General features: G+C 42.7%; 1 protein-coding gene across 3 annotated transcripts in view; it reads left to right on the top strand.

The window, feature by feature from the left end:
• The window catches only part of prmt3 (protein arginine methyltransferase 3), a 146112-nt gene that overhangs the window by 98163 nt on the left and 21297 nt on the right, over positions 1-26652 (top strand). For all 3 annotated transcript variants that reach the window (XM_067993539.1, XM_067993540.1, XM_067993541.1), the window contains exon 13: positions 24-110. In XM_067993539.1, coding sequence (XP_067849640.1) covers positions 24-110 — 87 coding nt within the window. The remainder of the gene's footprint in view (positions 1-23; positions 111-26652) is intronic.

Raw genomic sequence — 26652 nt, 5'->3', positions numbered from 1 at the left:
GGAAACTTCTCCTTGTTTTCCAGACGATAGACTGCAACACTGTAGGAATTTCAGATCTGGATTTCACTTCTGAATTCTCTTTGAAGATAACCGAGGATCATGAGTGTGTGGTGAGTTGGCTTACTACAACCGAAAACCAAATTTGATCAAGAAATCAGTAAATGAATTAGAGAATGGTTGAGTGATGAAGTGGATTATTGTTTTAAAAAAAATAGCTCTTTGCTTTGTTCATTGGGCAGTTTTACCTCTTTACCAGACAAGGATCTGTCAGTTTGTTAATTTTATTGTAATTACATGTATGCAAATAGTAGGTATATTGATGAGTCTGTTAACAATATTTCTTCTTCTAATTATTTTACATTTTGTAGTTGTTCTAACTATTTCCTTATTGTTTATTGCAATTAAGTTCCCAACTATCGTTCCATCATTGTAAATGGTGATTTAGACCAATGTGCTATTCAGGTACACTGCACTTAGTGATAAGTATGTTACAAAATACTTATATTTTATTTGTCAGTGAATCTGGCACTCAGACTTCAGTGAGGCAGTTGGTATTCCTCAGTTTGCCCTTTCCCACCAAAAAAATCTATCTGTACCTCTATATGTGCTTATTAAAATTAAAAATATACGCTGCCAACTAATGTAGGTAATAAAGTGCAAATCTGAAGCCACTCTCTTTTGGGGCAGCACTCTGATCTAGCTCCATCGATGCATGTAACTGGTAGAAGATAGATCATATCACCAATGCAATCATACAAGTATATTCTGATGTGGAGGAAACATCCACATCACATAAGATGTCGGAATCAAAGGAAACCTACTGACATTTGATAGCAAGAAAGCATTTGGCAAAAACTAGCATTTGAAAATTACTCAGCAGTGATGTGGAGGAGCGAACCTCTTGCAGTATTTCAGAATTTGCTGATGACACGTGGCCAGGTGACACATTGGAGAGAGGTTGATTACATCCAAACAGATTTGAACCTATTTAAGTGGATGAGTTAAATATAATAATGGAAGAATTTTAAAGTAGCTAAAAGCAAGGTTATGTACATTACAACAGTGACTGTACTTCAAAGGGTATTTAATTTGGCTGTAAAGCATTTTGGTCATGAAAAACGCTATATAATGCAAGCCTTTCTTTCTTTCAAGTTGATAATTAGCAAAGATTTGTGGGTAATTAAAGCTCATTCGTTAAAAGATTCCAGTCAATGTAAAGTTTCCAGCTTCACTTTGACTAAAACCTTTTAATGAATGATTAAAAGGATAATCATATTCTGGGATGAATCTCAAGTGCATTCAATCATCAGTTGGAACAAATTATTCTAACTTGTACAGTTAATTGGTGAGGCCACATATTGAAATATTGAGGCCAATATTACTGTGTATTACTGTATACAAGCTGTGTGCTGGACTCATTGGGCCCCTGACTTTCATTTTAAATTAAGTGTCCACCCCATCACCCCAGAAAATGGCTGGAGCACCCGAGTAACATTCCACTTGCACAGTACCCATTTGGAATGGGCGCTGAAAGCAAAACAAAATTGGGCATGTCTGCTCCTCGCACGCCTGGTTTCACCCTCCCACCCCCCACCCCCGGCCGCGACATGACTAATGCTCTTTGAGGTATGAGGTGTCTCCTTCTCCAATGCCAGAGAAATGTGCTGCTCAGAAGCAGCCCTTCACCACCTGCTACTACTTGATAATGCAACTCTATTAGAGGAAAAGATTATGAAGAGACTTGGTGAGGGTTTTAAATGTTGAAAGGATTCAGGTAGGTTATTTAACATGGACCGTGAGCACAAAGCGAGAGGACACGAGATGAAGCGACATTCTCAGGAATCATTTTCAACCTGAGGTAGTGGATGCGTGGGCAAAAGTGATATGCTGGAAATCTGAAATAAAACAGAAAATGCTGGAAACACTCAGCAGGTCAGGCAGCATCTGTGGAGAAACAGAATTAATGTTTCAGGTCGATGACCTTTCATCAGAACTGGAAGATATAAGGTTATGGGGTGATTTCACTGAGGTTTTTGGATTTTGAAAGGAATTGATAGAGTAGATGGAATCATAGAATGGTTACAGCACAGAAGAAGGCCATTTGACTGACTGAGCCCATGTAGGAGCAATGCAGTTAGTCCCATTCTCCAGCTCTTTCCCCTGCAATTTTTTTCCCTTCAAGTATTAAACCAATTCTTTTTGAAAGCCATGGTTGAATCTGCTTCCATCATCCTTTCAGGCAGTACATTCCAGATCATAACTACTTGCTGTGTAAAAACGTTTTTCCTCATGTCACCTTTGGTTCTTTTGCCAATCACCTTAAATCTGTGTCCTCTGCTTCTCGACCCTTCCGCCAATGGGAACAGTTTCTCTTTATTTACTTTATCGAAATCCTTCATGATTTTGAATACTTCTATCAAATCTCCTCTTCACCTTCTCTGCTCTAAGGAGAACAACCCCAGCTTCTCCAGTCTACCCACATAACTGGAACCATTCTAGTAAATCATTTCTGCACCCTCTCTAAGGCTTTCATATCCTTCCTAAAGTGCGGTGCCCAGAATTGGACACAATACTCCAGTTGTGGCAGAACCTGTGTTTTATAGCAGTTCAGAATTCAGCAAAGGAGGACAAAGAGATTGATTAAGAGGGGAAAAATAGAGTATGAGAGTAAACTAGCAGGGAACATAAAAACTGACTGTAAAAGCTTCTTTCAATATCTCAAGAGATCAAGATTAGTGAAGACAAATGTAGGTCCCTTACAGTCAGCAATGGGGGAAATTATAATAGGGAACAAAGAAATGGCAGAACAATTAAACACATATTTTGGTTCTGTCTTCACAAAGGAGGACACAAATAACCTGCCAGAAATGTTAGGGAACCAAGGGTTTAGTGAGAGGGAGGAACTGAAGGAAACAAGTATTCGTAAAACAATAGTGCTAGGGAAATTAATGGGGCTAAAGGCTGACAAATCCCCAGGGCCTGATAATCTACATCCCAGAGTACTAAAGGAAGTGGCCCTGGAAATAGTGGATGCATTGGTGATTATCTTCCAAAATTCTATAGACTCTGGAACACTTCCTACAGATTGGAGGGTGGCAAATGTAACCCCACTATTTAAAAAAGGAGGGAGAGAAAAAAACAGGGAATTACAGACCAGTTAGCCTAACGTCAGTAGTGGGGAAAATGCTAGAGTCTATTATAAAAGACGTGATAACAGAACACTTGGAGGGCATTAACGGGTTTATGAAAGGGAAATCATACTTAACATATCGACTGGAGTTTTTTGAGGAGGTAACTAGTAGAATAGATAGGGGAGAACCAGTGGATGTGGTGTATTTGGATTTTCAGAAGGCTTTTGATAAGGTCCCACATAAGAGGTGAGTGTGCAAAATTAAAGCACATGGGATTGGGGGGAATATACTGGCATGGATTGAGAATTAGTTGAAGGACAGGAAACAGAGAGTAGGAATAAACGGGTCTTTTTCCAGGTGGCAGGCAGTGACTAGTGGGGTACCGCAGGGATCAGTGCTTGGGCCCCAGCTATTCACAATATATATCAATGATTTGGATGAGGGAACTAAATGTAACATTTCCAAGTTTGCAGACAACACAAAGCTGGGGTGGAATGTAAGCTGTGAGGAGGATGCAAAGAGGCTCCAATGTGATTTGGACAAGTTGGGTGAGTGGGCAAGAACATGGCAGATGCAGTATAAGATGGATAAATGTGAGGTTATCCACTTTGGTTGTAAAAACAGAAAGACAGATTATTATCTGAATGGTGATAGATTGGGAAAAGGGGAGGTACAAAGAGACCTGGGTGTCCTTGTACACCAGTTGCTGAAAGCAAGCATTCAGGTGCAGCAAGCAGTTAGGAAGGCGAATGGTATGTTGGTGTTCATTGCAAGAGGATTTGAGTACAGGAGCAGGGATGTCTTACTGCAGTTATACAGGGCCTTGGTGAGACCACATCTGGAGTATTGTGTGCAGTTTTGGTCTCCTTATCTGAGGAAGGATGTCCTTGCCATGGAGGGAGTGCAACAAAGGTTTACCAGACTGATTCCTGGGATGGCAGGACTGACGTATGAGGAGAGATTGGGTCGACTGGGCCTATATTCACTAGAGATTAGAAGAATTGAGAGGAGATCTCATCGAAACATATAAAATTCTAACAGGACTAGACAGACTAGATGCAGGGAGGATGTTCCTGATGGCTAGGGAGTCCAGAACCAGGGGTCACAGTCTCAGGATACGGGGTATGCCATTTAGAACCGAGATGAGGAGAAATTTCTTCACTCAGAGGGTGGTGAACCTGTGGAATTCTCGACCACAGAAGGCAGAGGAGGCCAAGTCATTAGATGTATTCAAGAAGGAGATAGATATATTTCTTAATGCTAAAGGGATCAAGGGATATGGGGAAAAAGCAGGAACAGGGTACTGAGTTAGAGGATCAGCTATGATCATTTTGAATGGCGGAGCTGGCCCGAAGGGCCGAATGGCCTACTCTTGCTCCTATTTTCTATGTTTCTATAAAAGTTCAACATAACTTCCTTGCTTTTGTACTCTACGCCTCCATTTATGAAGCCCAGGCTCCCGTATGCTTTCTCGACCTGTCCTGCCACCTTCAAAGATTTGTGCACATATACCCTCAGGTCTCTCTGTTCCTGCACCCCCTTTAGAATTGTACCATTTAGTTTATACTGACTCTTCTCATTCTTGCTGCCAAAATGTATCACTTTGCACTTCTCTGCATTAAATTACAGCTGCCATGTGTCCGCCCATTCCACCAGGCAGTCTATGTCCTCTTGAAGTCTATTACTATCCTCCTCACTGTTTACTACACTTCCAAATTTTGTTTCATCTGCAAATTTGGAAATTGTGCCCTGTGCACCCAAGTCCAAGTCATTAATATATATCAAAAAAAGCAGTGGTCCTAGTACCGTCCCCTGGGGAACACCACTGTACACTTCCTCCAGTCCGAAAAACAACAATTCACCACTACTCTATGTTTCCTGTCACTTTGCCAATTTCGTATCCATGTTGCCACTGCCCATTTTATTTCATGGGCTTCAATTTTGCTGACAAGTCTATTATGTGGCACTTTATCAAACGCCTTTTGAAAGTCCATATATACATCAACCGCATTGCCCTCATCAACCCTCTCTGTTACCTCATCAAAAAACTCATCAAGTTAATTTCGCACGATTTGCCGTTAACAAATCTGTGCTGGCTTTCCTTTATTCATCCACACTTGTCCAAGTGACTAATAATTTTGTCCCGGATTATCGTTTCTAAAAGCTTCCCCACCACCGAGGTTAAACTGAATGGCCTGTAGTTCCCGGGTTTATCCTTAAACCCATTTTGAAGAAGGGCATAACATTTGCAGTTCTCCAGTCCTCTGGCACCACCCCCATATCTAAGGATGTTTGGAAGATTATGGCCAGTACCTCTGCAATTTCCACCCTTACTTCCCTCAGCAACCTAGGATGCATCCCATCTGGACCAGGTGACTTATCTACTTTAAGTACAGCCAGCCTTTCTGGCACCTCCTCGTTAACAATTTTTAGCCCATCCAGTATCTCAACTACCTCCTCTTACTGTGACTTTGGCAACATCTTCCTCCTTGGTAAAGACAGATGCCTAGTAGAATTATAGAAAGGTTACAGCTCAGAAGGAAGCCATTCGGCCCATCGAGTCCGTGCCGGCTCTATGCAAGAGCAATTTAGCTAGTCCACTCCCCGGCCCTATCCCCGTAGCCCTGCAAATTTTTTCCTTTCAAGTTCTTATCCAGTTCCCTTTTGAAGGCCACGATTGAATCTGCCTCCACTACCCCCCACCCCCGCGCTCCCCATGCCCCCCCCCCAGCAGTGCATTCCAGATCGTAACTATTTGCTGCGCAATAAAGTTTTTCCCCATGTCACCCTTGGTTCTTTTGCCAATCACCTTAAATCTTTGTCCTCTGGTTCTTGACCCTTCTGCCAATGGGAACAGTTTCTCTCCATCTATTCTGGTTAGACCCTTCATGATTTTAAATACCTCTATCAATTCTCCTCCCAATCTTCTCTGTTCCAAGGAGAACAACTCCAGCTTCTCCAGTCTATCCATGTAACTAAAGTCCCTCATCCCTGGAATCATTCTAGTAAATCTCTTCTGCACCCTCTCTGAGGCCTTCACACTTTTCCTAAAGTGCGGTGCCCAGAACTGGACACGATACTCCAGTTGTGGTCGGACCAGTGATTTATAGAGGTTCATTGTGACTTTTCTTGCTTTTGTACTCTATGCCTCTATTTATAAAGCCCAGGATCCCATTTGCTTTTTCAACTACTTTCTCAACCCGTCCTGCCACCTTCAATGATTTGTGCACATATACCCCCAGACCGCTCTGTTCCTGTACCCCTTTTAGAATTGTGCCCTCTAGTTTATATTGCCTCTCCTCGGTCTTCCTACCGAAATGTATCACTTTGCATTTTTCTGCATTAAATTTCATCTGCCACGTGTCCGCCCATTTCACCAGCCTGTCTATATCCTCTTGAAGTCTATCACTATTCTCCTCACTGTTCACTACACTTCAAAGTTTTGTGTCATCTGCAAATTTGGAAATTGTGCCCTGTACACCCAAGTCCAAGCCATTAATATATATCAAGAAAAGCAGTGGTCCTAGTACTGACCCCTGGGGAACACCACTGTATACCTTCCTCCAGTCCAAAAAACAACCGTTCACCACTACTCTTTGTTTCCTGTTACTTAGCTAATTTTGTATCCATGCTCCTACTTGCCCCCCTTATTCCATGGGCTTCAATCTTAATGACCAGCCTATTATGCGGCACTTTATCAAACATCTTTTGAAAGTCCACATGCACCACATCAACTGCATTGCCCTCATCTACCCGCTCTGTTACCTCATCAAAAAATTCTATCAAGTTAGTTAAACACGATTTGACTTTAACAAATCCGTGCTGGCTTTCCCTAATCAATCCACACTTGTCCAAGTGACTGCTAATTCTGTCCAGGATTATTGTTTCTCAAAGTTTCCCCACAACTGAGGTTAAATTGACGGGCCTGTAGTTGCTGGGTTTATCCTTACACACTTTTTGGAACAAGGGTGTAACATTTGCAGTTGTCTACTCCTCTGGCACCACCTCCCTTTCTAAGAATGTTTGGACGATTATGGCCAGTACCTCCGCAATTTCCATCCTTATTTCCCTCAGCAACCGAGGATGCATCCCATCCGGACCGAGTGACTAATCTACTTTAAGTACAGCTAGCCTTTCTAGTCCCTCCTCTTTATCAGTTTTTAGCCTATCCAGTATCTGAACTACATCTTCCTTTACTAAGACTCTGGCAGCATCTTCCTTGGTAAAGACAGATGCAAAGTACTCATTTAGTACCTCAGCCATGCCCTCTGCCTCCACGAGTAGATCTGCTTTTTGGTCCCTAATCATCCCCACCCCTCCTCTTACTGCCCATTTACTGTTTACATGCCTATCGAAGACTTTTGGATTCCCTTTTATGTTGGCCGCTAGTCTATTCTCATACTCTGTCTTTGCCCCTCTTATTTTCTTTTTCACTTCCCCTCTGAACTTTCTATATTCAGCCTGGTTCTCCCTTGTGGACATCTGTCATATGCCCCTTTTTTCTGCTTCATCTTCCTCTATATCTCTTTTGTCATCGGGGCTGAATGGCCCACTCCCTGTTCCTATGTTGGAGATGAACAGCTTTTGAGCAAGTGGATGCGTGAAATAGATTCCAAGCTAAAGTAGTTAGAGCTGCATTGATTAACAGATTTAAAAAAGGGGCCAGCTGATTAGGTTTAAATGTTATATAAGTAAGTATCGGTAGAGATGATCCAATATTGTATAGGTTATGATAGTTCGTAAGTTGCTGGGACCATGAAAATGTCTCACTGAGTTAGACAACCAACAAAGAAAAATAACATAAGATGTTAATTTAGATATGCTGGATAACCTTTGATTTACCTTGGTGGGGGTGGGGGTGGGGGTGGGGGTGGGGAGACACTCCACAGTACCTTTCCTCGGGAGATTATAAGCATTGGGTCAAGTCCATGATGAAGTGGATTTGGAATGGTTTGTGGAAAGAATGAACTTGGTGTGCGACATGACCTTTTTTTCTTGACCCATGTTTTATAATTTCCCTCACTTTAATGGGGAAATGAATCGTGTGAAGCAATAATTCCAATTTATTGGTTGTGTAGCTAGTGAGTGAGATAAGGAAGAACTGCAACAGATCATAAAAGATCAAAAAGCATCTGAAAAGCAGTGAAAGAACCTGTGAAATATTGGGAGCTGAAGAGACAAATGCATAAGAAGTAGGAGCAGGAGTAGGCCATATGATCCCTCGCGCCTGCTCCGCCAGTTGATAAGTTCATGGCGATCTTCGACCTCAACTCCACATTCCCGCCCGATCCCCATATCCCTTGATTCCCTTGGTGTCCAAAAATATATTGATCTCAGCCTTGAATATACTCAACGACTCAGCATTCACAGCCCTCAAGGGTAGAGAATTCTAAAGATTTACAACCCTCTGAGTGAAGAAATTCCTCCTCATCTTAGTCTTATACAGCTGACCTCTTATCCTGAGACTATGCAGTCATGCTGCTTTGCTTTTACGCTCAACAAAATCACTTATTTTTACTAATTATTCATATGCTACTTTTTGATGGGTGAAGGATTTCAACTCCACTTTTTTGGACTCAAAATAACTTGGACAATATCGAGTGATGTTGTCTTGCTTCCATTCTACATTTGAAAGACAATTTTAATCAGCAAACAACCACTGTAAATAGAATTTTGTCTGGTATTGTGGCCAGTCTTGTACATTAATCTTATGTTATTAATAACCATTCTTTCTTATATTAAAGATCAATACTGCATTAGATTATTACCTACCAAGTGAGCTCCCATTATTGATTTGTTGGGGTGTACTCCAGTTTTAATGGAACTGGCAACTTATCTTGTTAGGTACTTATTTCAATAGTGTAAGCGAATGTGCATAAAACTGTAGCTCCTCAGTAGCTCAACGGACGTACACAGTGAGAAACCGAGCCATAAAGACTAGAAAGCTTCCCAGGTTTGATTTCCTGGTCTGTGCTGAAATCGCCAATCTCAAATCAGGGTAGCAGAAGGAATGCTACAATTGCCCCCCCACCCCTGTAACCCTTGGCTTGGGAAGAGAAGACAGCAGGGTTTCTGATCATTATGCAGCGGCCCCCACTGGAAGTGGGCATGTGCATGGATGCTGGGTGCTGACAGGATTGCACGATCCCGTGCTGCCCCTGCTGACGCTTGTCGTCCGGGCTCACATGAATGATGGCCATATCGGTGAGGTATTGGTGAGCGATTAGCAGCTATGGATCTGTACCCCACAACACCTTCACGGGAGGAGAGAAATTAGTAAGGAATGAAAAGAAACTGCTGATACTTTCAATTTGAAAAAAAACGTTATTAGCAAATTGGTTTTGCTCACCTTCTGCGTAACATTACCAAATGTTACAGTGCACTTTCACTTTCCAATTGCTTTGTTTTTTTTAAAAAAAACTCCTTGTTGTCTTAAAAAGATTTTTGCCTGAAAGATTTTGCTGATAAAATTCTGTTTTTTTTTTGTAGCATCAATTGGGGACCTTGATAATTTGTGTTTTGACACTTTTGACATTATATGAGTAACTAAAATCTTTGAGTTTTATAATTGAATCCACTTCTAATTTGTCTTTGACACTTCATTCATCCATTGCAGCAACACATCTAACCTTGCATTGCATGAACATAAACCAAGTTTATCGCATTCTGGATTCATTTTAAGACTTTGGCATGAGCAGTATCTTTTGACAAGTGGTACCTAGATAGTTATAGCATTTTCAGGCATTGTATCATGTCCGTTTTGCTTAGTAGATGCCATCTGTTGAACTTGGGCCAAAAACAGTTGAGACAGCTCACTGTTCAATGATTGAAAAGATCAGATTACTTTTATTTTGTGTAGTTATGGTGTACCAGAGTAGCAGCATTGGTGTGAAGCATTTTATGCTACAACCATAATGTGGATCAGGACCCAACCTGACACCAGAGCCAAGCGGAGTGAGGCTCCTTGGAGAAGGGTGTCAGATCAGGACCTGACTTTGGATTTGCACTACACAAGTTTACTGGACTGATTGCTTTGCAATTAAACTCGTAGTTTAAATCCACCCTTAAACCAACGGCAATGGGAAATTTATAAAGCAGATTCCTGGCACAAATCATTGTTTGTAAATCCTAATTACGTGTGATGGAGTCAGTATTGGTTAACAGTCTGTGTGGGCAGTCAAAGGTGGATTTATCACTGTGTTTTGGATTTGTGTCTATCCTACAGTGAAGGGATTGAAGTTTTGTCTTTTGACTGATGTTAAGGAAATGCATTTGGCCACCTAAATCTAATTCATTGACAACTGGATTCATTTGATTCAGTAAAAAGGTTTCAGTCAGTAAAGTTTGTGTATATCAAAAATAACCTTAATAACATAAATCTGTTCTTATTTATCTATTGAAACTGAAAATATTATGAGAAATAGTGAAATATGTTTGTGGTAATTTCTTATTCAATCGGGCATTCTTCACACATTATAGAAACTTAACAATGTGGATTGGTTCCTGGAAAGCATAGATTAAACATGTCCATAAAAATTCACATCATGAATGCTAGGCACCAACGTACATGATCTCCTGCTCCTGCCTTGTGTAAAACCACAGGACCAGAACATAGCTCGAGTTCATTTTTCCCTAAATTTTGGAAGATCCTTTGCACTGAGTGTCACACTTTCCCACCTGCTAGATCAAGACCCTGAAGCTTATAGCATTTTTAAGTAAGGATAAGTATTTTTTACATTTTTTTTTGGCTAATTTCTAGTGCCTTTTAACTATTTTATTAGATTTAATCAAATTCCCTTTGAGTTTTGGGCTTCTCAAATGAAAACTTGCCATGGGCTGATTTGAATCTGTTATAAGCTTGAGGAAATCTAGTGACTCTTAATTCAAGGAAAATCTGCCCCTTTCAGGGCACAGAGCAGTGAGTTTTATTCAGAAAACAGTTCTGCTCTCAACAGGAAAGACATATCAGAGGGCAGTAAATACCGGCATCACATGAGTGAGTCATTGGGGGTTATTTGTGCACCAAAAAAAACTTGTCTTTTTTTTTGAAAAAAAAGCATCTAGCTATTCTGATGGGAGGTATTTTTCTGCCAAAAAGCTTTGGCTTGGTCCGTTTGGACTCGGACTTCATATAAAAGCAGAGCACCGAATTTCAGCTGAGTTCTTTGGATCTGACTGTACAAAAACAAGCAACAACAACTTGCATTTATGTAGTGCTTTTAACACACAAACCATCCCAAATAGTTTCACAGAGACATAATCAGACAAAAATGGACACTTAGCCAAAATGGGAGATATTAGGAGGAGTGACCAAAAGCTTGGTCAAAGAGATGGATTTTACGTAGGGCCTTAAAGGAGAAGAGGGAGGTGGAAAGGCGTTAGGGATTAGGGAGAAAATTCCAGAGCTTGGGGCCTAGGTAGCTGGAACGACCGCCTATGGTGGGGCAAAGGGATGTGTTATACAAAAGTCCAGCGTTGGAGGAACGGAGAATCTGGAGGGGTTGTCGGGCTGGAGGAAAGTACATTGATTGAGGGCCCTAACATGAACAGAACCTAAAATATATAAAAGAATTTAGAACTCTATCAGTTACTTATATCTGCACAGACCTAGATCCATATATATCACAGAGAGAATGAATGCCTACACCCAACTTCTGGTTGCAGTGGAGATGTATAGCTGCCTAGTCACCCAGCTACAGTACAGTTGAAAGTGGGTGGAAAGATAATTTGGTCACTGAGCTATTTTTCATTTGCCAGGCAGATGTTTTTTTAAGTAGTGGCTGGGGTGATCTCTGGTGCACCAGACCCAGGAAGTACTCAAACCTATGATTATAGAACATTTAGGTAAAAAGAGAAAATGGTTACTGCCTCTGCTGACAAAAGCTTTTTAAGCATTGCAAAAATTGCAAATCCTGCATCGCAAATGAATATAAGAGTAGCTCAAATAGTGTTTCTCCAATAGATGATCAAGTTAGTTGCCAAATTTGCATTGCCCTCTCTAGCCAGACTTGTCTGTTCAAGAAAATGGTGAAATCAAAACAAAATTAAAACTATTTGCTGTGTATGTCACAATCCTTATTTTGGCATCACTATTCTATGACCCGGTCATGCCTACAGCTGTACACTTGCATCACTGGATGGAACTTGGTAATGTCCAGTAGCTGCAGATCCCGTATCTATATCTAGTATTACTAAAGCTCTCTGAGGGGAATTCACCATGTTCTGACTTTCCATGGGCAAAGCCATGAGAGATCCACTAGTCAGGAGCTTAATCCGTTTTTTTAAAAAAAAACCTCCATCGGAAATGGCTTCGTTCCGACGATCGTCTAATGTGAAAGATTGCAGTTTGACTATTAGGAAGATGTGATAAACAGTTTGTTGGCACAGTTCCCCACACAGCAACTTCCTGATCTCAGTAGTGACATCAAATGAAGACGCAAAGCAGATTGTTGTGCACTTTCTTTAAGGGGGGAGGAGGAGAAAATGGAAAGTAATCACCTTAGGACATTCTTGTATCTCCCTGCAGCGACGGATCTGGGCAGCTCGGGAGTGCATTAACTTGTCGCATTCTGTTGGAGAATGGTGCATGGAGTGGAGAGACCAAAGAAAGGGGGGATAATTAAACATGGAGAGGGGCATTGAATAAAATTTAAAATATTGACTCTTTTCCACAAGCTAAATCATGCATTCGGGTAATAAATGCTTGAGGTGGAATGATTCTTTGCTCGATTGTTGGGGAATACAGCTGGTCTGTGTAGCTGCTTGAAACATGTGCCCCTGTTGTTTCAATATGGTTCTCAAAATTGTCAGGTCTTGAACTAGATTGGCCTCCTTTACATTTTACTTAGGTCGTTTCATCTATCTATGCTGCTGCAGTGTTACTCATTTCAGAAACCCAAACTGTGTAAGTTGCAAAATCTTTACAACAGCTGAGCAGAATATTCACTAAAATTTTTAAGATCGATGCAGTGTGTTTTGTGCAGAAGATGGGTTTAACCCTCCTGCAAAGACCGTGAGTGTTTAATCTCCACGCTTGGATAAACTCCATCAAAAGCACATTATCCTCCCACTCTTGTGACCAGCTGCCTAATTGTATCGGGTCCGAACACATACTGTTGAAGCATGATAGGAGTAAAGAGGGGGAGAAACGAGATAAATTACATTGTGGTGATGATGATGGCGGTGATGATGATAATTATTAATGCTTTCACTGCATTGAAAACTGGCTGCCATTTCCTTGGCTGGTTTCTCGATATTAATGAGCACTGTCTGTTTGCCTATCCACTTCACAAGATCTATGTGAGTCACTGCTTTGACTGTCCTCGAGTGCTGTATTGCTGACAGCTTCCAGCATTTCATCTGACAGGATGAAGGCTAAAAATGCTAATTAAGTCAACAACCCCCACAGTAGCCCAGCCTTCTTTGCAAGGAAGTGTTATTCAGTTGTTTCAGATATACTTTGGTGCAGCTCTCAATAGCTTTGTTCATTATTTGTTCTCATCAGATGTACCAAGACTGTTAAGCACTAGGTCACATAACTCAGTTAACAAACGTTATCAGCTGAATATGAGCAGCGTAAATCGACCAAATGCTAGAGATTCGCAATTCACAGTGTGTATCTTAATCCCCTGAACTTGGTGGCTGATTTGCACAATAATAACGGCGTGCGTCGTTAAGACTCCGTTACTTTTCCAGCAAAATCCAGCCCACTGTAGTTATTGAAGTGAATTACTTACTTTGTGGATCTGGCATCATCACCAGCGGGTCTGAGGCATTGTTGAAAGATAATAGATAATATCGATATCCACACATGCAACTGATAAAAGTGCCTCGGGGGGCACTTCCATACAAAATGTAGAACTATCCCTTCCCCTAAAAGAGGTTTGCCAAATATGACATCAGTAATTAATTCATTTGCAACAACATCATTGTTTTGTGGATTAATATTTGGAAATGAAGAAACTTCCCTCTTCAATTATCATTTGCACTGCTCCAATTGTCTAGAGTAATTGCATGGCAGTCCCATTGTTCATATAGTGGATAAGGTAAAGTAATATTGTTTTGCTCTGATGTTTTGCTAGAGCGATTGAAGAAAGTGATCAGGAATTGTTTAGTATAGAAGGGTAAGGTGTGTCCAAGTCTGGTATTGGCAATGCTGCACACCTAGGTAGATTCTGTTCCATAGATGGAAGGTTGATGCAGTGCTGAGGAGGTGGTCCTTATAGAAGGTAACGTCTTTCTGTGCAGCATTTTAGGAGAAAAAAGGTTCTTAGAAAATGTTTTAAATGACCACAAGCTGCATCAAACATCTGTTCTTGAGGGCGTCGAAAGGAATTTTCCAGAGGTTTTTTTTCCTAATCCAGAAAGACCTGTGAACTGGTGTCCCAAATGCCAGTTTTTTTTTTAAGTTTAGGGAGCCTTCCATGAGGAATTGGAATGGGAGCTATTGTACAAAAAATACTGACTCTACCAGCATACAACATGCTGCCAAACCTAAGCACTCTAAGCACCATCACAAGGTACTAAAGGTAGTTTATCCCAGTATTTGTTGTTTGGAAAGACACAGCTTTCCATGTTGCACTGGTCTGTCTTCACAGAGCTGAGTATTGTGAAGCAATATCCTGAAAGGCTTAACAAAATAAGCATGAAGACAATGCAAATGACGCCATCAGTTGGCAGAAGAGGATGAAACAATGTGTGATTGTGTGAAGAAACGCCTGTAAACTGGCTGGTTGTTGCAGTGTGGTGCAAGGTTTGTGTTCTGGTTTTATTTTGTTGGTTTTGTTAAATGAGTATACTGCACAGAGTTTTCATTATGGTGAATAATTAAAGGTACAGAGCTGCACTGAAGAAAATTGACAGAGAACTACCACCTAGTGTGTCCAGTTCAGCTGACTGAAACATGTCCTTAACAGAACAGCAGGAGGGCAAACGTTGACAGGATATTGAAAATATATTCAAAAGACACAGCTTATCTGTATTTTCCAATTTACTGAAGCAAACATTCAGTTGCAGAGCACAGTAAGCTGAATAAATTTATCACGTATAATTTTTTATGGAACATGAATAGCAGTATTTGCTTTTCTGTTAGTGTGCTAGATTCAAATATATGCAAAGTACTCCTTTTAAAATAAAAAAACATAGCAATTTAAACATTTTATAGGCTAAGATATGTTGGAGTGAAATGTACTCCAAATTTTAGAAGTTTGATTTCCATTTACCTAGAATAACATCGAATGTACAGTGCAGAAACAGGCCATTTGGCCCAACAGGTCCGTGCCAGTGTTTCTGCTCCACATGAGCCTCCTCCCACTCTTCTTAATCTAACTCCATCAACATATCCTTCTATTCCTTTCTCCCTCATGTGCTTATCTAGCTTCCCCTTAAATGCATCTATACTAGTCACCTCAGCAAATACTTGTGGTAGCAAGTTCCATATTCTCACCACTCTCTGGGTAAAGAAGTTTCTCCTCAATTCCCTATTGGGTTTATTGGTGACTATCTTATATTTATGGCCCCTAGTTCTGGTCTCCCCTGCAAGTAAAAACATCTTCTCTACGTCTACCCTATCAAACCCTTTCATAATCTTAGAAGATCTCTATCAGGTCACCCCTCAGCCTTCTCTAGTCTAGAGAAAAGAGCTCCAGCCTGCTCAATCTTTCCTGGTAGCTATAACCTCTCAGTTCTGGTATATTCCTAGTAAATCTTTTTTTGTACTTTCTCTAGTGCCACTATATTCTTTTTATAATATGGAGACCAGAACTGTTCACAGTACTCCGAGTGTGGTCTAACCAAGGGTATTCCATCATACTCCTGATTTAGTCATCAGAACATGAGACTAACATACAATTCCTTTTTCTTTTCCTGATTCTCAAAAAGTTTATAGTTACAGGGAGTTTGTTGAACTCTGATATTTCTGTATACAGTCCTATTCATCAATAAAAATCAAAAGTGCTGTTCGGTTGTCTAGTTGTGGGTGAAGCCAGCGAGGCCGCATTTATTGTCCATCCCTTGTTGGCCTGAGAAGGTGATGGTGGGCTGCCTTCTTGAACTACTGCAGTCCTTATGGTGATGGTGTTCTCACAATGGTGATAGGTATAGAATCCCAGGATCTTGACTGAACGATGGTGCTCTGTCCTAGATGGTGTTGAGCTTCTCGAGTATTGTTGTAGCTGCCGCTGTCCAGGTTAGTGATGAGTATTCCATCACACTCCTGATTTGAGCCTTGTAGGTAGTGGAGAGCTGTTGAGCGGTCAGTAGGTGTGCCACTCATCAGCGTACCCAGCCTCTGCCCTGCTCCTACAGCCACAGTGTTGATATGGTTGGCCCAGTTAAGCTTCTGGTCAGTGGTGACGCACCCCCTGCAAGATGTTCATGGTGGGGACTTCGCAGTGGTGGTGCTGTTGATGGTCAGCGTGAGATGGTTGAGCTTTTTGTTTTTGGAGGTGGTCATTGCCTGCCACTTGTCAGCCCAAGTCTGGATGTTGTCCAACTCCTGCTGTCGGCTGGCATGAGCAACTTCATTATCGGAGAACTTGTTTTGCCACCTTTACTTCCAATGATAGTTAATATTATGTGTGATAATTCATTTGTCTGTTAACATGGGTTAGATGCTGGTGCATGTAACCATTTGTGGCCCATCAAGTGACAGATTGGTTTACTTGGTAGCACTCCTGCCCCCGATTGTGTATTCAAGCCTCGTGACAGACTTGAGGAAATAATCTAGACTCACTTCAGTGCAGTACCGAGGAAGTGCTGCTTTGTCAGAGGTGCTGTCTTTTGAATGAGGCATTAAACTTGGGCCCGGCCTCCCTAAGGTTGACGTAAAAGATCTCATGTCAAAGAAGAGTATGGGGATCTCCTGGTCTCCTGCCAATATTTCACCCTCACCCAGTGCCACCAAACAGCTTGTCTAGTCATTCATTTATTTGCTATTTATGGGACCTTGCTGTATGGAAATTGACTGGTCCATTTGCCTGAATAACAAAAGTTATCTGTTGGTTGTAAAATGTGTTGAGATATCCTGATTAGGCAATGTTCGAAGAAGAGCAAGGAATTCTCCTGGTATCCTGGCCAACATTTATCTCTCAAACAACACTACCAAAAACAAATTATCTGGTCATTTATCTCATTGCTGTTTCTGGGACTTCGCTGTATATAAATTGGGTACTACATTTCCCTACAGTATGTCACTTCAAAGTGCTTCATTGGTTATGAAGCCCTTTGGGACGTCCTGAGATGATAAAAGCTGCTATATAAGTGCAAGTTTGTTCTTTCTTCCTTTCTAACTGGATTATTGTTACATATAACTGGGATTGTATGCGTCCTTGTTATAATAGTTGTGCTGTCATCCATTCTAGATACTTCCCTTGATTATAATGTATAATTTGTTCTGTATCTCCCAATTTGAGATTATAATTTCTGGTCACAACACAAACCAAAGGACATATATTAGTAAACTGTAAAGTGTTTCCTGTGGTGTACAGTGTATGTTGGGACACAACAGAGAGATTTTTGGTAATGGCTGCAAGTTTGTCCGCTGTCGTTTCTTTAGAACAATATCCAAGTTACTTGTTTCTTTTCGGATTTGAGATGCTGTTGTGTTCCACTGAAGCACTTAAGTCAAGAACTTAAGAAATAGGAGCAGGGGTAGGCCATATGGTCCCTCGAGCTTGCTCCACCATTCAATCAGATCATGGCTGATCTTCGATCTCAACTCCACTTTCCCGCCTGATCCCCATATCCCTTGATTCCCCTCGAGTCCAAAAATCTATCCATCTCAGCCTTGAATATATTCAATGACTTGGCATCCTCAGCCCTCTGGGGTAGAGAATTCCAAAGATTCACAACCCTCTGCGTGAAGAAATTCCTCCTCATCTCAGTCTTGAATGGCCGATCCCTTATCCTGCGACAGTGCCCCCTAGTTCTAGACTCTCTAGCCGGAGAAACAATCTCTCAGCATCTACCCTGTCAACCCCCCTCATAATGTTATATGTTTCAGTGAGATCACCTCTCATTCTTCTAAACTCCAGAGAGTATAGGCCCATTCTACTCAACCTCTCATCACAGGACAACACTTTCATCCCCGGACTTTTGCATTGTAATTGAGTAGCGCTAGTCCTTTGCACTGCGTACAGCTCTATAGACTAAAGCATGAAAGGCAGTGTTGTTTGATATGCTTCCCCTGAGCTTGTTTGTATAAAGGGAAGAAATCTGCTGAGAAAAAAATAGAACACTGTTCTTGCCCCATTTGTGAGATTTCTTTTGGGAGTTTGCTTTCAGAATATTTTCAATTCATAGTTTTTTTAAAATTTGTTCTTGAGATGCGAGCGTAACTAGCAAGGCTGCATTTATTGCCCATCCCTTGTTGCCCTGAGAAGGTGGTGGTAGGTTGTCGTCTTCTGCTGTAGTCCTTGTGGTGTTTGGTAGAGAATTCCAGGATAATCGACCCATTAAAAATGAAATATCTCATGTTTTCATATATTTATGTAATTCTACTTCTTAATGTACAGAAATTTACGTCACTATGTAATGTCTGATAAAATCCAGGCACTTGTGGTTCGAAAGAAAATTGAATATTTATTAGCTAAAAACCAGACTTCATTTAAAGCCTGATACTCAACAAAAAGTATAGATGCTGAACTTTCTTCACCTGTCAGAAATTGTAATTTTTATGGATTCTCCTAGCAGAAGGTAGCAGGTGGTCTGTTTTTTTTCGAAGGGAATTCATTTATTTTAATTTTTCTGGAAGATTAACGGAGTCTTTCATAACTGCTGCAGCTGTTGGCTTTTAAAGATTTCAATTTATTTGTCCTTGACCCATGCTGTTTGTCTTGACGAGGTATTTATTGGGAACAAAAGGCTGAATTACCCCAAAAATTGCGACGCCTCCCACCCAGTCCCATTTTTCTGAAATGTCTTGTCAGCGTTCTGCTGCAGTTATTTATCCTTGGGTGCCTGGAAGTCACCATTTCCTATTTCCTGGTTTATGTTGCTCAGAATCTAGAGACAAGTGGGCAAGTATAGTCAGATACTCGTGTTCATCAGCTTTGGTCTCTTGGTAGCTGTGGAAGTGAAAGTGCCCACTGACTGCAGTCACTTGTCTCTCATTTTCCTCGCTTAATATTTACCATGGGGGGGACCGTCAGTGCAAGAGCCTGCTGCACATTATAGACTGCCGTGGCAGCAGACAAACCCGAGGACATGATCTGAGTGAAGATGGTGTGTGGGGGGAGGGCAGTGTGTATTGATCATCAGAGTTCTGTAACTGAGAATAATACTTGTGCTTTTCAGACACGATTAAAATTCATCGGCCCCTGTCATATAATTTTGTTCAATTGTGTTGCACAAACCTTGTTCAATCTGACTTGTCCATGTCAATACACACTGATTTGCATTAATCTCTTCTGTACGTGAATTAACAAGCTCTGCAGTGATTAAAAGGAACAATCCCTAGGAGACAACTGTAAATTTATAACAATTATATGAAGTGTGGAGTATATGCCGTACCTGTCCAGCGACCAGATACTTCATCCTGCACCGTTTCCCTAATTTATGGTATTGGGCTCAAAAGCTGTATGTTCTCTGTGATTGAATTTAAAAGCGTGAATATAATTTTCAGTTACTTTAAACAAAAGCAGCAAAATTACAACCTGAAGGGTTGTCTAAAATATACTAGCTCTAAATTTCTTCCTTCTCACTGTCGCAGAAGACTTGCTTTCCCAGTACATTAGTACATTTACACGTCAAAGAGGGTGGTGAACCTGTGGAATTCTCTACCACAGAAGGCTGTGGAGGCCAAGTCACTGAATATGTTTAAGAAGGAGATAGATAGATTTCTAGACACAAAAGGCACCAAGGGGTATGGGGAGAGAGCGGGAATATGGTATTGAGATGCAGGATCAGCCATGATCATATTAAATGGCAGAGCAGGCTCGAAGGGCCGAATGGCCTATTCCCTGCTCCTATTTTCTATGTTTCTATGTTTGGCAATCAAGAAATAATGTCAATTTGCACTAGGTAACAACTTCATTTTAACATACCCTGAAGAGTAAAGCAGAAGTGCTTTTAATAATTGGCACTGCTCAGAGGGGGGGATTTTAACTTAACCCGCCCAGAATAAATGGGCCGACTGTGCAGTTAAAATTGCTTCCAAAAACTTACCACCTCATTCCCGCCCGTTGCCACTTTAACTGGGCCTTTATTTTTAGGCGGCCAAGGTGCCCGCCTGATTCAGGCAGAAGCCTCATTAATACATGCAAATTGGGGTCATGTGATGTCATTAGGACCTCGGTGGCATTTTAACCGCCGACAACCCTGCTTAGTGAACCCTGTTGGTGAAGATGCGGAGGCACCAAAATGTAAGTTTTAAACTTATCTTTGTCGGGTCAGGAGGAGCAGATGGCCCTGACAAAGAAAGCCTGGACCTCTGCTGCCCTGGGCTTTCCACCCACAAGATTGTTTCAGAATCCCCCCTCCTCGACTTACCTGAGTGCTGATGGGCGACCTCTGGGCTGCCTGATATTTGTCGACCAGCTGCCTCTTTATGCGCGTTTCTGACCGGCAACTTGATGGCGGGATGTAAAAGATTATATTATATTGAATACTATATTTGTATCTCTAGCAATTGCTTCTCTTCCTGGTCCCACACAGTCATCTGTAGAGTTCCCCAAGGATCTACAGCTTCCGCAGTATTTTGCTTTTGTTTCAGTGCCAATATAGGCATTAATTGATTCTTGCTTGGTTTAAAGTATATTCTAAATATCCAGTTTTACTAATCAGTTTAATCATTATTAGAATTGGACTACTAAACTGAAAAATGTGCCCATGTTTTTAAAATGACGACTATAATGTACATCTACAGCTTTATAGAGTTGGCCTGAGTACTGCTGACGTTCCCAGGCTGATTCTAGTGGTGTAGCTGGTGAAAAATCCATAGGGTTAGAAAGCTCACTGACCTGTCGTGGAAATTGGACATTTCAACCTCCAGCTTAAATTGAACGGCAAATGGAGAATGTGCCTCTATGCTCTGCAAATGGAGTGCAAAGCAGTGACGGTTGAACCAAATCAAAACGCACCAATGGTGAGAAAGAGGAATTGACAGAATCATCTGGAAGGTTAAAGGAAATGTGTGGCTTATTGACTGGCACTGGGTACACAACCTCACCCAATAATGTGGTAATTAGGTGTTAACGGTTTGAAAACCGAACCTTAATGTGGCTGAGCAGATTGGAAATAAATAAAAAATGAAAATACGAATCATATTAGTCAGTACTTGTAGCGGAGAAAAAGACAGATTAATGTTTCAGATAGAGTCCATCTTCAGAACTGGAGAGATGAACAAGCATTTTAATTGAGTCAGGGAAACAAAGAGAACAATAGCATTGAGTTGGGTAAGAAGAGGAAAAGTAAACATCTTAACAATGGATAGAATTATACCATATTGGGCTTTGGATTAGATCCGAGGAGAGTGGCTTACAGGTGCCACAGTCTTGCATTTACGCACTAAATTGAAGGTTGTCCCTTGTGTTGACTGGCTCCCACATCATAAACTTGCTGATTCTGCGCATGTCCATTGTGCATGCACAAAGTAATGGGGCTCGATTTTAAAACGGAACTGCGGGTGCATTGGGGGCGGGGTGGGGGGATGACGAAGAAAATCAGGATTTCCAGGAGTGGGCAGAAATCCCGACTCCAACACGCCTAAGAATGCGCATGACCCAGAGTCATTTAAACAAGGAATTCAAGTACTTAAAGTACTTGAAATGTACATGAATCTAATTAAGAGTGAAGGCAAGCGATTTCACTGCTGCCTCAGCGTGTTTCCTGTGCTGTGTGGAACACGCCATGGGGCACAAATCGTGTTTCAGCTGGCAGCCATTTGGACATTTAAATCCCTGTTCGACAGATGGGGATAAAAGGCGAGTTATTCCGGCAGGGCACTCAGTTTTCTCAGACAAACTTTTGGCTGGGAGATCTTTGTGTTTAGATTGAAAATTCTTGGTTTCCACTCAAAATTGTTCTGTTTACACATACTTACCAACTTTTCAGGCCCTCTCAAACTGACAAAGCTTCCCACGTATACAGGGTGCAATCGATTGCACGCGTATAGCAATCCAGCACCTCCACATGAGCCAGGATTGTTCATCAACAGAAAGGGGTATCACTCCATCAATGCTCAGCTCGTTTGGGACCACTGCAAAAGATTTCTTCACGCGTGCGCCAGATTCCCTGGCAGCTGCCACGATTCGTTCATTCTGAAGGAATCCAACATCCCGGGCCTCTTCCACACACTGAGCACCCTTAAGGGCTGGCTCCTTGGGGACAACGGATACCCCCTGCACACGTGGCTCTTGACACCTCTGAGAAACCCCATCAGCGAGCAACAGTGTTGATACGACGACAACCACATAGCCACCAGGTCTATAATTGAACATGCAATAGGGCTGCTGAAGATGCGATTTGGGTGCCTCGATCGTTCTGGGGGAGCGCTTCAATACGCACCAGCGAGAGTGGGTTGCATTATAGTAGTGTGTTGTGTCCTGCACAACATGGCGCAACAGAGGGGCACCGGCTGATGAGTCCCCATGCCCTCATCCACCATCCACGTCTGTAATGAACATTGAGCAGCAGCAGCAGGAGAAGGAGGACAAATCCATGGGCAGAGCAGCGGCTCATCTGGCTGTTCGTGAGGCCAGGGAGTCACTCATACGTGAACGGTTCTCGTAAGATCAGAAAGTGAGAAGAGTCCGGTCCTCACACCACCTGGAAAGATCAGCGCCAACACCAGCCCCCCCCCCACCACCCCTGCACAAAACAGTTCTTCAACTACACATAGACCCACTGTAAAGTCACCCACTTGGTGGCATCAAGTGTCGCCGTTCATGATGAAGCACATGAAAGGGCACTGTCACAAAAGCCAGTCAAGAATGGGCAAGAGGTGGCAGTAGTGGTGAGAATGATAACATTTAATGTGACTTTAACAAAAACCAAATATAAATGAAAAACATGACAGTCTGTCAGACACCCTTGTGCATACACTTCGTGATCCAAATCCTTAGTCTTTCTCTTCCTACCGCTTCTACATGGTGCATCCCCTGTGGCTGCAGCAGAGATAGTGGCAGGTTGCTCATGTCCATGGCCAGACTGCTTAGATGCTTTTGGCCCACGCCCTCTCGGTTTTGGAGCCCTTGAGGGCCCCTCCAAAGACTGCTCCACCTGCACCTGTGCAGGGGCAGACTCGTCCCTCTCTCAACCAGTACCCGCAATGCTGCCTCCTCTGCAGGTGGCCAACGGGTGAGATGTGGGAGCTCTTTGAGTGGCGCGCCACTTCCATGTCCCCTTTCGCCATCATCCCTCTCCTGGACCAGGCCCACATCACTCCTACCACCCTGCTGGGGAACAGTTTGGAGGACATGTATGATGCCTTGGAAGCCCAGTTATAAAGCTTCTGTCTGCCTGTTTAAGGCGGCAGAATATTACTCACCGTGAGTCCGATCGGCCATTGTCAGGGCCTGAATGGACTCATTTGTGAGCCGTGCTTGAAGCTCAATGGAGGCTAGCTTTCTCTCCATCACAGACATTCCCGCACTTATCTGCGACACTATCTCAGACATTTCAGCAGTTATGTGCGACACTATCTCAGACAGTTGCTCACGTCCCTGTGACGTTATCTCAGAGATTCCCACACGTCTGTGTGACACTCTCAGAGATTCCCTCAATTACCTGTGCCACCATTCCACAAATGCAGGGGTTGGACTCCTCCATCCTCTGTGCTGTTGTGGAGAGTGTGCGAGCCACCTGTTCCAGTACCTCGCAAATGTACTGATGTGCGTCGATCATTCTCCTTTTAAAGGATGGCCCCCGGGGTTCAGCATCTGTGTCCAGCTGAGCAGAGCCTGGAGAGGAGTGCTCCCACTGATGCGGACTCTCCACAGCTGCCCCTGCCACCAGAGTCTGCTCGTGCTCACTTGTGTGTGGTGACTCACCAGGTACCAACCCAACCAACTGACTACTAGGACCCACCGAGGTGTGAGTATCTGTACTGGTGGATGGCTCGCTAAGATGTGATGGTGTGCCCTCAGAGGCCGGGAGCTCCCCTGAGGAATCGCCCTCTCCCATCACCGCGGTCGTTGAAGGGCCTGTAAGAGAACAGATCATCACAGATGTGTCATGTTGCGTTGAGCATACTGGAGTGTTCAACATGCCAATCGTTGTTAACATCAATTCATATTGTGTGTGATGAATGTTAAAGTTGTGTCACCAGATGTTTGTGGGGTGCCAGTCTCGGCGTCCCCGACGGAAAGGCTCTCAAGTGTGCAGCTAATCGGCAGGGCCTCCTCCTCTGCATGTGTGAGGATCACTATTTGTTGTGGCCCCCCTCCAGTCCTCACCCTCTCGTGTGCATTTTGTGCTCTCTTCTAGAAGGGGAGAAAGTACAGACGTATGAGTAAGTGATGGTGAAGTGGTCAGCCAATGAATGCATTGCTTTGAGTGAGGCTGACCGTGAAAGAGGTGCACCAGAGGGTGAATATGAGACAGAGACATCACATTGGATCAGGTTTGGGGTGAGTGGTAGTGGTGGGGTCACAAATGAGGAGGTGAGGAAGTGCAGGTAAGTTGAGGACGAGCCTTAAGTGGGTGTGAGGAGTGATGCGATGGAGTAGTCTTGGCAGTGCAGAATGAGTTGGGGTGGGGGGGTGGGAGTGATGTGTACCATGGAATGTAGGAGTATCAGTAAGTGTACTCACTTTTGCTGACCTAGTTAGGTCATTGAAACACACCCTGCACTGGACCCAGGTGCGGGATATGTTGCTGCTGCTGGTGACCTCCTCTGTCACCTTGAGCCAGGCCGCCTTGTTGGCAGAGCAGGGCACTTCCTCCTGTCAGCAGGGTAAAATAGTTCCCTCCTCCTCCTCACCCCGACCAGCAGCAGCTGAAATGAGGCATTGCTGAATCTTGGAGCGGCCTTGCCCCTGTGCTGCTCCATTGGGTCTTCTTGCTCTTTGCTCCAGCAAAATCCATTGGATCAATGGCCCTTTAAATCTGGACACTCCAGTGACAGCCTGTCATGCAGGTCCGCAGTCCACCCACTGCGCAGCTTTCAGATGGAAACCCGGAAACAAGATTAATGGTCAACAATTAAGTCGCGATTGCATGTGGAACAGTAAGTTTTTAATATTCGGGTTTGTTGAGCGCCCATTAACTTCCCACCGCCCCCCACCCCTGCTGCAATCCTGCCGCCCTTTTAAAATCGAGCCCATGATGTCTGTATTAGGTGATGATAGGGTAGACATAGAGAAGATGTTTTTACTTGTCGGGGAGACCAAAACTAGGGGCCATAAAATAAGTTAGTCACTAATAAATCCAAAAGGGAATTCAGGAGCAACTTCTTTACCCAGCAAGTGGTTAGAATGTGGAACTTGTTACCACAAGGAGTAGTTGAGGCGAACAGCATAGATGCATTTAAGGGGAACATTTAAGATAAACACACAAGAGAAAAAGGAATAGAAGGTTACACTGATAGGGTTAGATGAAGAGGTGTGTTAGAAGGCTCATGTGGAGCATAAACACCAGCATGGACCAGTTGGGCTGAATGGCCTGTTTCTGTGCTGTACATTCTATGTAATTCTATGTAGTAGTTGGCATCATCACATCGTATGTACAAGGATTCTGACAGATGGTCCCTGGAACTCTTACCTACAAATGGCAGACCCAGACAAAAACTGCCACTGGACTTGTGAAGATGGGCACGTTTATCTTTAGTAGCACTGATGGAATCCCCTGCGGCCGGAGTCAGCAACAGTACCACAGTGTAAAAGCACCTAAAAAGTGCTACAGCAATGTGTTTCTGTGGTGACACAGACTATATGATTGGAGGGGGTGTGAAGGGAGGCAGCAGGCTAGACTTGATTATTTATGCAGTTAACTGCATTGGGGTTAGAGTCCGTTATAGGGTGAATTGTACATGATGTGCATATGTGGAAGAAGTGGCCTTGATGGGAACGTGGATTCTTCTTGTGGATACACCTTGCCCTAGCTTTTAGATTACAATTTAATATGTACCCAAGATAGATTGTTATACTATTAACTATGAATAGGTGGAAAAGCAGGTCTTGTAGTGGAAAGAAAAGTCCCAAACCCTCTGTACTTACCAGTCTGGGAACAAGGCCTTTGGCCTCAGATATGGGTGAATACATCCATTTCCAAATAAGCAGCCTTTATACACATGGATCATGTATATGCATCCAGATATTTCCTCATTCATTCAACCTACACCTACAAATTGGACATTGCTGTCATCCCATGAGGGGATATTGCCTAATATGAATTTTTTCTTTGAGCTCCTCCAATGGTTCAATGGGTATCTGCATTGCACAACATAGTACTGAGTGACACAGGCCACAGAGGTTCCAGGTTTGGTCCCTGGTCTCCACTGAGTGAGTGTCTTCATATTTAGTGTGTCTGTAGCCTAGGTTGCAGGAGAGCAATTCACAGTGGGGAGCCAATCTCTGTTGACACG

Source organism: Heptranchias perlo, chromosome 12 (assembly GCF_035084215.1).
Source record: "Heptranchias perlo isolate sHepPer1 chromosome 12, sHepPer1.hap1, whole genome shotgun sequence".
Lineage (NCBI taxonomy): Eukaryota > Metazoa > Chordata > Chondrichthyes > Hexanchiformes > Hexanchidae > Heptranchias > Heptranchias perlo.
The sequence above is the reverse complement of the archived record's forward strand: the minus strand, read 5'-3'. Positions and strand labels throughout refer to the sequence as shown.